The sequence below is a fragment of the Microcebus murinus genome, chromosome 7 (genome assembly GCF_040939455.1).
Source record: "Microcebus murinus isolate Inina chromosome 7, M.murinus_Inina_mat1.0, whole genome shotgun sequence".
NCBI lineage: Eukaryota > Metazoa > Chordata > Mammalia > Primates > Cheirogaleidae > Microcebus > Microcebus murinus.
Genome location: NC_134110.1, coordinates 58,613,612 through 58,626,783, shown reverse-complemented (window position 1 = coordinate 58,626,783; position 13,172 = coordinate 58,613,612). Strand labels below are relative to the sequence as shown.

The window sequence follows — 13,172 nt, the reverse complement described above, 5'->3', positions numbered from 1 at the left end:
AAACCTGACTTAGTCCACCAGGAAACCCTGAATAGACACATCAGTCTGCAAGAGCAAATGCTTCCATGCAGAAATAATTCTTTCTTTAAAAATTGGTATTATAACATCTCTTATCAATCCTGAGATCCCAGGAGTATGGTAAGCTGAGTGTGATGTGACAACAACATCATCATCACCAACAATAACAACCAGCCAGACACCCAGAACAGGGTGACGGTCCAGCCTGCGGCAATAGCCCTGGGTGCCACACTCACCTGGTCTCGCTGCTTGATTCGTTTGTAAACATACTCAGCAAATGGTTTTCGAGGAATAAACCTCCCATCTCCTGCCGAGACACTGAGAACTCCAGCCTCATACACCACTTTGCCTCTTGAAATGGTCACCAGGGGCACCCCGTGGCAAACCATGCCCTCGAAGATGTTGAAGTTAACAGCCTGATGGTGCGTTTTTGCCGAGATAGTCCTGGTTTGTAAAAGCAAACAAACAAAAGAAGCTCGAGATCATCACCAGCTCATTTGATGAATATAAAATATTAAGAGAAGAATGTCTTAGAAGAAAATTTAGCAACTCTATTAAGCCATAGATTTATCACTGTAACAAGTGACATTAAGAATAGAACATAGCATTAACATTTCATTACAAAGTAACTACATTTTCTGAGCGAAAAAACCAAGACATCCCTGTTTGAGGTGATTAATGAGGATGCAGGGGGTGGAAGGAAGGCATTGTCTTTCATGTTTAGACTTTTAAATTATTTTTTGTTTATGTGCTAAAGAACAACCTATTTTTTCATTTTTAAATTATAAAACATTTTAAACAAAGTTGAGTCTGATGAACACACTGACCTAATACGCAGCTCTACGGAATTTTAACTTTTTGCAGATGCACTTGAGGCTTCCTCAATACCTTCCAGGGGTAATCACTATCTAATCATTATCAAATCAAATTTGGTAGTTATCAAGGAAAAATATATCCTGAATTTCCTTTCTTTGTCTGTGGCAAACTGGAAATTTAAGGATAACAGAAATGATCAAATGTGATAGAATATAAGCTCTTAGCATCTTCTCTGCCATGCATTTGCATTTTCATCATCACTCTCAGTGGTTTATCAATACTTTTCAATCTTACACAATATGATTAATGATGATGACCTCCAGGCTGGGTATTTAGAAATGCTGGATGCCTCCTTTCCTTAAATCTCATTAAATGGGAAAAAAAAATCTGACAGCAGGGAATAATAAACACATAATCTGAATTCTGGTAGAAGTTGCTTGCAGTCCCTCTCAGGAATGAATGAAAGAGAAGTATGCTGCTAAGATCCTCCAGGCTGAGTCTAAGGCAGAGTAGACAAAAGCTCCCTAACCTGGAAGGGCTGAGCTGGGAACCCCCAGCTGTTGAGTGCTGCAGTCCTAGACATGAACAAGATAATGCTGGCCAGGTCCTTGGTTCCAGATCCTACATCCCACTGCTTACTTGGTCTCCAATTCTAGCAGCCCAAACAGAATTCTTGATCCTCACTGCCAATCACAACACACCCACTCGACTTTGCTCCTCCCTTGAGTTTCTCATCTCAGTAAATGACACCACCATCTACCTTTCCTTGTCCCTCAAACCATCATCAGGCTTGTTGGTTCTACCTCCCCATAAAATAAATCCCAAAGCTGCCCACTTCTTGCCCTTCCATTGCTCCCACCTGAGACTGCACTATCATCTCTCACGTGGTTAATGCCAGCACCTTTTGCTGACCTCTTTGCTTCAGCTCTTACCCTACTATACATCCTTACCACTCTCCACAAAGCTGCTCAAATGATCTTTTAAAAATGAAAATCAAATCATGTCACTCCAGTCTGTTCCCCACGAGCCAAATAACTATAAAAAAACACAGTGATAATAATAATAATAAAAAAGAATTCGCTCCCAGTGAGAAATATCCACCATAGAAAAGAAAAAGAGGAATGTTCAGTATGGCAGGCAGAGAGTTTATAACATCTTATTTCATCTTTAGAAGACCTCTTCAAGGTAGAGAGTATTTTCTACATTTTACAGAAAAAAATAAATTGAGATTTAGAAAGGTTAAGTGACTTGTCAAAGGACATTTCACTAGTTGGGTGAAACTGGGATATTTTTATATTTTTAAAATTCACAATAAAAATGGCATTTTGGTGTATAGGTCTATGAATTTTGACACAGACATAGATTTGTGTTACTGTCACAACAACAGTTCCATCACTCCCCAAGACCCATACTATTCTTTTATAGTCACACTCCCCCACCTCTAACTCCTAGCAACCATTGTTCTGTTCTCCATCACTATAGTTTTCTCTTTTCATGAATGTCATATAAATAAATGGAATCATAGAGTATGTCACCTTTTGAGAATGACTTCTTTCATTCTACATAATGCCTTTGAGATTCATCCAAGTTGTTGTGTGTATCAATAGTTTGCTCTTTTTGCTCCTGATCAGTTATTCCATTGTATGGATGCACCACAGTGTGTTATCCATTCACCCATAGAAGGACATCTGAGTTGCTTCCAGCTTTTGTTGATTGGGCATAGAGCCATTATAAAATGCAGGTACCTGTTTTGCATGAACACTTCCCTAATGTAAATACCCAGGAATGAAATTGCTAGGTCATATTTTAAGAGTATGCTGCAACAAAAAGATCTTTCAGTGACCTTAGAAACCAACTCACTGATACAAAGAAATGTTTAAAAGATCACTAAAGAGTAGGAGATAGGCACAAATACAACAACAATAATTTCAAACACTAAGAGGAGGGAAGGGTATTGATCAAATGATAAAGAATGTCACTAAACCAGGAAAATGAAGAAACTATTTAAAGGGATACTAACTGTAGAATGAATTACAATGAATTAAGAGTTGATGATGAAATATAAACTCAAAGAAAATAAATCTAGACAACAACACAGAGGGGCTTCAGACCTTCAGGTTCAAGCAACTTTTTATGGCCTTCATCTCTCTGCCAAATATTCCCATAATCTGAGCTGCTGAATTCCTACTCATCAAAGTTACATTGATGGCAGGAACTCTTGAGCTTGCATTGCAGAATGCTACATAAAGTTGTTTGGACTGATGCATCAGTAAGGCTGCTATATGAAGTAAATAAAACGAATTAAAAATTTATGTTGAAATGGTTATTTGAAGTGCAAGAATGGGAGGGAAAAAACGGGAAAATCTTAAGTTAAGAGTTACTGAAGCTCTTAGGAAAATAACCTAACAGAAGAAATAAGCTCTATACACAAAGATTGTCACTACAATATTGCCTAAACTATTACAAAACTGAAGCATCACAATTTTGTGATGACTATTCAATGGAATATTAGGCATTTATGAAAGACTAGACTTAAGCATACTCTGGAGAAGAAAAAAACCTCAATAATTATGTAATATTAAATGAAAAAAAAACAGGCTATAGACAGTATATACACTATGTCTACAGGGAGAATACATATGCATGCAGACAAATACAAAAGGAAATGTACAAAGTAGCCAGAAAAAGTGAGTATGGCAGATTCAGAATATCTTCAGAGGTCTCGTTATACTGTTTCTGTGACTAAGTTGTGATCTTACAATGAGGTTGACACAGGGAAATATCAAATCCGATTTCTCTGCCTCACGCCAAATAAAAGTCATTACCTTGACTTTCTCAGCCTTGGGGTTAGCAAGAGAAAGAGAAAGAGGACAATTAGACAACATCTAAGAGATTCTCTATAATAAGGCATTATGTAAATGAATTCAAATTAACACAAAATGTAAATTCAAGGCATTATCACCAGCAGCAAAGAGAATATGCTTCCACTTTCACATTGGGAGGTGTCTGACAGGGTGTCATTCGTCACCCAACTTTTTCCTTCCAGCCAAAGCTGTAATTCTCCCATCTTAGGAGCTTTCACACTTCTGAATCTTTGCACATGAAGTTCTCTTTACCCTGAATGCCCTCCTCACTTCTGCCCCTCTCCCTTCCTTAAAACTCCACTCAACAACCCTGGCCCCTAGAAGCTGACCCTGATGACCCAGGGTGACGCTAAGCATTTTCCTCTGTGGTTTACTATTATCTGAGTGTTTTGTAATGATCTCTTGTCAAGGCTCTCTTCCTACCTGGTGCAAACATTAGCACGGAGACTAGGTTTTTTATCCTTAGCGTATACTAGGTGCGTTATAAATATTTACTCAATGATCAAATAAAAAGGATTGCGTGGTTTTCCTCCTGTTTAGTCAGGATGGTTTTATTTCTTGCCTCCATGTCCTCTGGGACATGACTGTGTTTTGGAAACAGAACATTGAATTAAGTGAGAGGCAAATATCCAGTCCATAAGTTCTGTTGGGTACCTAATATTTCTGGCATGCTGTAAAATTTAATTAGTAGTAAATAAGTACAATTATTATTATCCTGCTTAGTTGCATCTTATCAGCTTACATGAATCACTTGTTTATTGATATGGAGAAATACTCAGCAATGCCAATGTTATCGACCACCATAAAGTACACAGCTAAGTGTTATTACCCCATTTCCCAGAAGGTAATGCTGAAATAGAGCTGCTTAAGAGCCTGCCCAAGGTTCACGTAGTTCAATATTGAATGAACTTCTGAGAGGCAGGAACCACTTTCACCTTTTGAGAATACTGCTATATTTGTAACCCTGCCATAAGAAGGTTTAAAAAAATTGTAATACATTTTTCAATATTTAATTAATAGATGGTTTTAAACAAGAAAATACAAGGAAAATTCATCACATGATTTATGAAATTAGTACAAAACCTTTTTAAAAATGTATCCATTCGTAGTGCAGTATGGGAGATGTAGTCTATTAATGGAGTAAATGCCAGTTCAAAGTCATGTGTCTCTGTAAGGACACCTGTTGTTCCTTTGAACACGTTTCCTTTGGGGAATTCTCTGCAAGGCAGAAGCCAGAAACGTTTCATCCCAGCCTCCGTTGCAGGTGGGACCCAGGCATGTGATCAGGGCTTCTCTGAAATGGTGCCCTAGAGTCAGGCCTTGCATGGCAAATTTGTGACACAGGAAGCCGGTGTCACAGGAATCCTTACTCCCAAGAGTGGTGATGGACAAATCCTGGGTTTAGGGCCAGCTAGACAGAGGTTCCATCAGTAGGACCCGAGCCCTGCGCAGTGAGCATCCATGGAATCTATGCCCAGGGGCAGCATCAGGGCTCTCTGCTGCCCTGTGTTCTGCCCAGGGCATCAGTCCTGGCTGTGTGACCTCTCAACTTGGTCCTCCAGCCCTCCTGGAGATTCTATGAGCCACCTGAGCATTAAGCATCATCACTTGACTTGTAGCACACAACAACAGATCTGTCCTCAAAACACTCCCTGTGCCTTTATTTTACAGTAAAGAAATATCCTCCATTTGTCATAAGTTGCCCAAAGTTGTCAGAGTTGCCCTCTGATGCAGCCCAGGTCTAGGTGTGACGGCCCAAGTTGGACTTCCAGAACCTCCCCTGCAGAGCTGGTAAGCTTCAGGTCATCTGGTGAGTGGGTAGTGCTTTGAAGGCTGGAAGACCATCTTAGAAGAAAGCAAGAACACACATGCCTAGGCTCTAACTAAAAGGGAGAACCAGCCATGGAATAATACACTATCATCATAAAGTTCAGTGACACTGTGAAATATTTGGAGTGTCATGTATCTTTGCCACACATTTCAGCTCTTAAGCGGGCCACACACATGATCCCATCCTGAGACATGCAAGGTAACAAGAGCTGTAGTTTTTTCCCTTGGCATTTATTCTCCTATCTTCTGGTGTCAGCACCCCAATTTCTCTTTAAGAAGCTTCTTTCCCCCCATTGGAGATAACCTGGCAAGTCTCTTAGGGATGGTGTCTACTTTTCCCTAACCAAGAGATGGCACTTGTGTTCTCTTTCCCAGGAATTAGAATCTTTGGCAGTGACAAAAAGAATTAAAGGGAATTGCAGAGTACATCCCTGAACACAGACCAATTCCTGCTACGGGATGCCTGGGGCTGCCCTGAGCTCTGTCCCTCCAAAGTTGGAGCAGTGACTGTGTCTTCCCTCTGCGAGCTCCCCGGGGCTTTTCCATAGAGTGTGTTTTTATTGAAGTCAGCACAGGTTGGTTGCTATGTTTTGTAGCCAAAGACCCTGACTGATAGAGACCTTGTCCTTTGCAGAACAATCCCTTTAATGAGGAGACCAGGGACGTCTCCAAGGCAGAGTTCAAAAGGTCTGTGACTCAAAAGGAATCAAGAAGATATCTTCAACCAAATCTTTCTGCAGGACAGATGCAAATCTGGGACGATGCTTTCACTCCATTTGTAGCAAAACCAAAGAGCTGCAAGATTCATTATCAAATACATTTCAAATTTAACAGTATGTAAATCAGCTGAAGAGAGTAGCAATTATGAGAAATACCTTCTCTTTAATCACTGATTGGGTAGCTAGGACGTCAGCTTGCCCTGGCAGCGACAGGAAAGATACGAAATGATGAAATCCTGTCCATCAGTGGGTGAGACTGGAGTTCCCAGGCCGTTGACTGTTCATTAGCAGATTCACAGAAAGGGTGTTCTTGTGGTCACTCTGCCCCAGGGGAAAGCTGCTTTTTGTCAAGCTCACTTTGAGCTTGTATCAGAAAGGCATGTCTTGCTGCAGAGGGGGTCAAGGTTGTCTTACGGAGTCCCAATTATACACATCTCCAAGGCTGGAGTCGACAGGGAGCAGAAGCCCTGATGACAACATTATGCTATTTTCTAGCTTAGTCAATAACTTTGATACCACTCAGATCACAACTGCAGAAAAACATTCTGTCCCTTTGCAAATAGCTTTCTATCAAAGAGCCGTGTGCTCTTATAGATGAGAAAATCACTGAAGCAAAGCCTGCAGGAGATAGCCACACTGGCCCTGTGCACTCAGAGAGAACATTGTGGCAAGGAAGAGAATTTCTTAGAGCCACGTGAGTCTTCCTGACCCCAGAGAAATGACTTGTTTAGATATTTTGGTGAATTCTCTCCTATTTCGTTACTTTATTCATGGCACAGATACTTAGCAGGTTGCCATGAGAACCAAACACAGTTGATAGAATCATGTCAGTTATTAGTGGCATCTTTAAAAAAGACTTCGTCTCTTTACACTGTCTTATGTGATAATTTATATATTCAACGTGAAACAACAATAGGTAATTAATAAATCTTCCCAACGATTCTATGAGGTGGGTATTATTTTTATTCCCATGGTATAGATGAGGAGGATGAGGAACAAAAGATCAATCACTCACCCTACATTACACAGCCAGTGGGTTCATGTAGCTGAGACAGGAATATGATGTCTGGTGGGAACGTGGGCCTTCAGCTTCAGAGCCTGCACCCCTAACTACTATTATAGACAATGCTGGGCCTCGATAGCTTTATGGGAAGCTACCTGGCAAACATGCCATCAATGAAAACATTCTTAATCCACTAGAAAACCAATAGGAAGCAGCTTGTCCCATACTTCCTGATGTTTTTTGGTCTGTTTTCTGTCTAGCAGCAAGGGATTTAGGATGCTATTAAAAATCCTTAAGCCAAAATTGACCAGTCATTCTCAATGTAATCACATTGTGGAAGCAATTTTTTTTTTTTTGACATGTGTTCCAACTGTCTATTTCAAACTACCTCTTCTGTCAATTTCTTGGATGTGACAAGTTATATAAATGGGGAGCAAAGCAGCCACATCTCTGGAAATGCTAAATGATGCTACGTCAAGTACATTGTCATTATTAAGCAAAGTTGCTGCTCAGTGCACCCATCAATCTTCCACCCTCTATCCAGACTTCCATACCCGCGTCCTACAGATGAGAAAATGGGAATTGCTTTAGCCACGTTATTGAATCTAAATTGGACAATAACTTGGAACTCCACTGGTGTTCAATGGATGACAAAACATTTGATGCAAGTTCATTAAAATGCTCCCCAAACATTGACTTAAAGGAATAGTTAATTCTGCTACCTTGTCCTTGGAGCCATGTGATATATGGATGGTGGTGTAGATCACAGTTAGAGAAATTAGATTTAGACATGAAAAAGCTGACCTTGGATGTACCACATCCTTCACTTCCTGTGCCTCACACAATACTTGGCAACTAGAAGGCATTTTATATACATGTTTGTTTATCAGAAAATAAGTTATCAGCAAATTTTGCATTACTTAACATAAATATTGCATGTTCTATACACTAGTTTTCAGAAAGTAGAGAACTAAAAATAATTTAGTGTCTTTAAGGAACAAGAACTGAATGTGAATTAGCCAAGCTATGATACTGGGATGTATGTCTTATGAATATTAAACAGGTAAGTGCTTATAGGTGAAGTGTGATTATTAGCTTTTGGAAGGCTAGGTTATTGGTCTGACATATTGGCAAGAGTTAGAAATAACTTTCTGGGGTGATGAGTGGATTTAGTCTTGTAATTTTTATTGTCACCCTTCCTGAGAAGCTGCTTTGCCTTTGGCAAGATGACACTGTTTGACAGACTATCTATGGGCACAACTCGAGCAGGAAAAGATGTAGGTTTTCTATATAGGAATATACCAGGCAAAATCCACACAATATTATTCCTGAAAGTACAGAATAGGCAAGGTACTTGCTATGTTCACTTCTAGCTCCATATTTTGGGAAGAAAAAGGAATGACTGGGATATGATGGGAGGAGGAGGGCTCTTAAACCAAAAAAATGCAAAAGAGAAGCTGAATAACAGAAATGTCTAGGGAACTTCTAAACTTCACTCTTTTTTTGGAAGGAAGAAGATGACCTATTTTCTGTCCATCCCTACTGAGGGAAATAAAAAGAGATAGTAAGCACAAATGCTGGCAGATGAAATGCAGTTTGACACTGGAAAATAACTTCTTGACAACCAGGGAGTGAGGTATGTTAGTAAAAGAGAGAAGAAAAAGTCTATGGCCAGGACAGACAACCATGGAAGCCAGAATGCTAAAGAATTGTGTGAAACCCACAAAGGTTGGCTGAATACCCCTTTGAAAGTTAGAGAGAATTTCAAGCTCTGCAATATTAAGAATCAACACCTGGCCCCCAACATTCCTGAGACGGTGACAAGGCAAACATAATGCCACACAATTCTATTCCCAAGTCACAACTGAAAGAGGACCCAGAAACTCCAACACCATCAAAACCATTTTCTTATAATAGCTATAACAAATGTTTGTGGACTCTTTGCTCTGAGCTAGGCATTAAGAGCATTATCTTATTTAATTCTCACAGTAAGCATATGATGCCAATATTACTATTCTTATCCCTATTTTATGGAAGAGAAAACTGAGGCTGAGTGAGGTTAAATTGTCTAAGACACAGTAAGTACATGGCAAAGTCGATCTTGAACTCAGGTCTGTGAAGGCTCCCCTTTAATAATGAAAAAAAAAAAGCAGCTCATTTTAACTTCAGCACAGGGTCTGCAAGCTCTTTTGGAAGTGGCCCAAAAAAATGAGTCAGTAACTGCGCAATGTTCATGGTACCAGCACTATGCGTATCTATTTCTGCCACCGCTAGGAAACTTTACCTAATGCTGACTGCTCAACAACCAAGCGTATAAATGGGATTTGTTTAGAATCTTCTAAACTTTAGGGTGACCAAATGAGCAAACAAGGTAATAGTCGTGAATAACAAAGTCACCTTTTCCAATCACTTCTTGATACACTATCTGAAGACTATGCTGTGGAACAAACATGGCAGAGAGCCATCAACAAGGTATGCCAATGGCTTCCTCAGCGTCTTGCTGTGAGCTGGAGATCAGGATGCCCACGAGAAGAGCTGACCTTGGAAGTTCAATGACAGGAGTCTGCAATCTCCAAATCTCTAAACCAGGGCTTGGCCAACTGTTCAGGCTCACAGGCCAAAGCCAGCCCACAGCCTGCATTGTGAATAAAGTTTTATTGACACATGGTCACACTCATTATTTTACATATTGTGTGTGGTTGCTTTTGTGCTACAACAGCAGAGCTGAGTAGTAGCAGCAGTGTCTCTGTGGCCCACAAAGCCTAAAAAATCCTGCTCTCTGGCCCTTTACAAATAATGTTTGCTTTTCCCCTGCTCTAAATGTTTCCAGTGGCAAAAACAAATGAGCAAACGAACAAAACAGCAATAACAACAAAAGGCTCTTGAGTACTTGGAAGACCTAAAACTTGGCATGCAAGAGCCACATGAAAGAAAAATTAGCAAGCAAGGATAAAGAGGGAGAGAGAAGGGGGGGGGGTAAAGAAAAGCAAAGAAATAATAATTGGGGAAAAAAACACAAAGGAAAGCAAAAAAAAAGTGACCAAGCAGTTGTGGGGGCAGAGCGACACCAATGGCTATTGTCCCAACCAGTTTTAGACGTGGCCTGCTGTATTCCAAGTACTTTCAGGTATACTGCCTCATCGAACCTCTCAACAGCCCATATCGTTATTTCCACTTTGCAGATGTGATAATAGAGACTCAGCTTGAGGAACTGGCCCTGAGCCAGCAGGGCCAGAAATCAAACCCAAGCAGGCCAAAGCTGACCCTGCTCCATTCTCCTGCTCCCACGCCCCAGCCAGCAGTGTCCACCCCCTGCTTGATGAAAGCACTATACTCTTCACTCATTAAAAAGATTACCAGACACTTGGAATTTTAATAGCAATTACCTGCTTTCCGTCTGGGTGAGGACTTGGTGACAGCTAATCATCTCTCTCAGCTGTGGCACGCTCTAGCGTTTCACCGACTTTTCTTGAAATAGAGCATCTTAGAGGCTCTGTCAGAGCTAGAAGCACAGCTTCAGAGCCTCAGTTAGCAATTAAGCTGTGCGGGTCGAGGTCAACTCAACCCTAAAGGCGCCTGCTTCTAGGAAGCAAGATCAGCTGTCGGTCACAGAGGTGCTGGGGCTAATGTAGTCACTGTAATGTCACCTCCGTCTGCCTCAAGGAGGCGCAAGGCTCAGAGGCCGAGGTGGTGATGCTGAAAAGCTGCAGAAATGCAGACCTCGAAACTGACTCAGCGCCAGCACTGAGCCTAAGGGCAACTCATCCATAAGGAGGCTGGGAAGGGAGTGACACCCAGGAGGGCCTGATGATCTATCTGTCACAGCCAGATACTCAGAGATCCGCTGACTTGTGCAGACTGGGGTCATCACAGGCGAGTTCATGGACAGCTTAAAACGCTGGCCACTGTTGCAAAGAAGTCATGTGCATCAACCCCTGACTTTACATAGCAGCCTTTGATACGGGTATAATAATCATTTCCATTTGACAGATGAGGAAATTGAAGCAAATCAAGGTTAAAGAGCTCACTCCAGGTTACACCATCAGTAAGAGGAGAGGTGGATTACAAACCCAGGTGGCTGGGCTCAAGAGACCAAGTCGGAGGCCCTGTGCCATAGGCGCCCCTGCCTGGCCTGCCCTTTGGGAGGCTGTGAGCTGTGCAATGGTTAAGAGTTTAGATCCTGCAGTCAGCCAAGCCTGCTCTGAATTCCAGCTCTGCCCTTTCCAGCTGTGTGAATTGGGGCAAGTGACTTAACCTCTCTGAACCTCAGTGTCTTCTTCCTTAAAATGGATACCTCCACTGATAACGGCTTTTATGCCTCAGACGGTGGAGGGTGGAAGTGACTCAGCGGCCATGCGTAGTGCGCACACGGTATCTGCTGACTCATCGATGTAGGCAGGTCTGCAGCTCTCCACGTTTCCCTGGATCCCCCTTCAGCTGTTCTGACTCCTGGGCCAGGTGAGTGTGTCTGGCCCCATGACCAAAGGCAGCCACCCATACCACACCACCAAGGGCAGAGGAACAAGAACTGGCACTGGTATTAATCTTCTCTGTGGGGCTCTAGCTTGTGCTTGTGGTTCCACCTTGTCCTGGCTCTTCCATCTTCCCTTCGAACAGCCTGCCCTCTGGACTCCAAGCTCCGGCATCAGACATGAGGACAGCAGCCTTGCAGAGTCCAGTCCCCGCAAGTGTGGAAGGTAAAGTCACACACATGAAGATGTATGTGCATATCTGTATATATAAACACACACACATGCATATGTACACACACACACACACACACACACACACACATTCAAGAGGTTCTACTGTTCTGATTGACCCCTGGCTAATACTTCCTGGATGGGTTAATTCTGGAATTTCTCACAGGGATCTCTCTTTCCTTGTCTTTTGCTGTCCAAAAGCATTCATCATTAACATTTTCGCTTGCTTTTCTTACATTTACTGATAGCACCTCAGCAGATGGATGCCATGGCCAAAGTCATCTATAACAAATACAATGCTGATAAATAAAAATATTCAGGGGTAGCGTATAGTTACTACATGTTTACATAGCAAATCTTATTCTAGAAGCTTTTCATAAATTATTTTATTGAATCATTAAAACCCTACGGAAGCAGGGATTTTTTTTAATACTTATAAATGAAGGAATTGAGGTTCAGGGAAGCTGAGTAACTCACCTCTGATCATAAATACTAGACCTCATGACGCAAATACTAAGTGCTTACCCTCTATGCATTGCCTCTCACTATAAGTGATCCAGCTAGAGCACAAGTCTGGAGCTAAATGCACATTTGTATAAAATTTCACCCCATCTTCTTCCAGAAATATTCAAGTATTTTCAAAGGAAAACATAATGGAGGTAGGATAATTAGGGATACAAACAGAACAGAAAAACTTTAGAAAAGAAGATGATATCAAGCACCTGCAAGTAGTTGAATTTAGGTCTATACAGTAGATTACACTCATCAGCATAAATTTCTATGCAAAACCTTTCCCCAAAAATAGCAACCAAAGAATGAATCCATTTTAAGGGATATTGTCATGTTTTCTTTTAGACCTTGCATACAATTTATTCTCATAGGTACCAGAAAAACAATAAATGAGGCATGAAAAGAGTAGTGGGTTTGCTGTATATTTAGGAATTAGAAATGCTGGTATATTACAAACAAAACAACTGGGGTCTTTCATCATATTGCTGAAAACTATTCTTGGGTCATTAAATTCCTCTTGTCTCTGGTTTCTCAGTTAAATAAATAAACAAAGGAGAATTACTAATTAGGCTTATAATGTTACCATAAGGAAAATTAGGTTCTAAGAAATGGGTTCCTTATGTCCAGAATTTTAAAATCTCTATTTCACAGCTGTGGCCTAGGAAGTATTTACAACCCTATCCACTTCTGGCTTGATACAAAAAAAAAA

The 13,172-nt window shown here is 41.1% G+C and overlaps 1 protein-coding gene across 1 annotated transcript in view; it reads right to left on the bottom strand.

Moving 5' to 3' along the window:
• The window catches only part of DPYS (dihydropyrimidinase), a 72,325-nt gene that overhangs the window by 12,226 nt on the left and 46,927 nt on the right, over positions 1 to 13,172 (bottom strand). Inside the window, exon 8 of the mRNA XM_012784262.3 lies at positions 255 to 462. Coding sequence (XP_012639716.1) covers positions 255 to 462 — 208 coding nt within the window. The remainder of the gene's footprint in view (positions 1 to 254; positions 463 to 13,172) is intronic.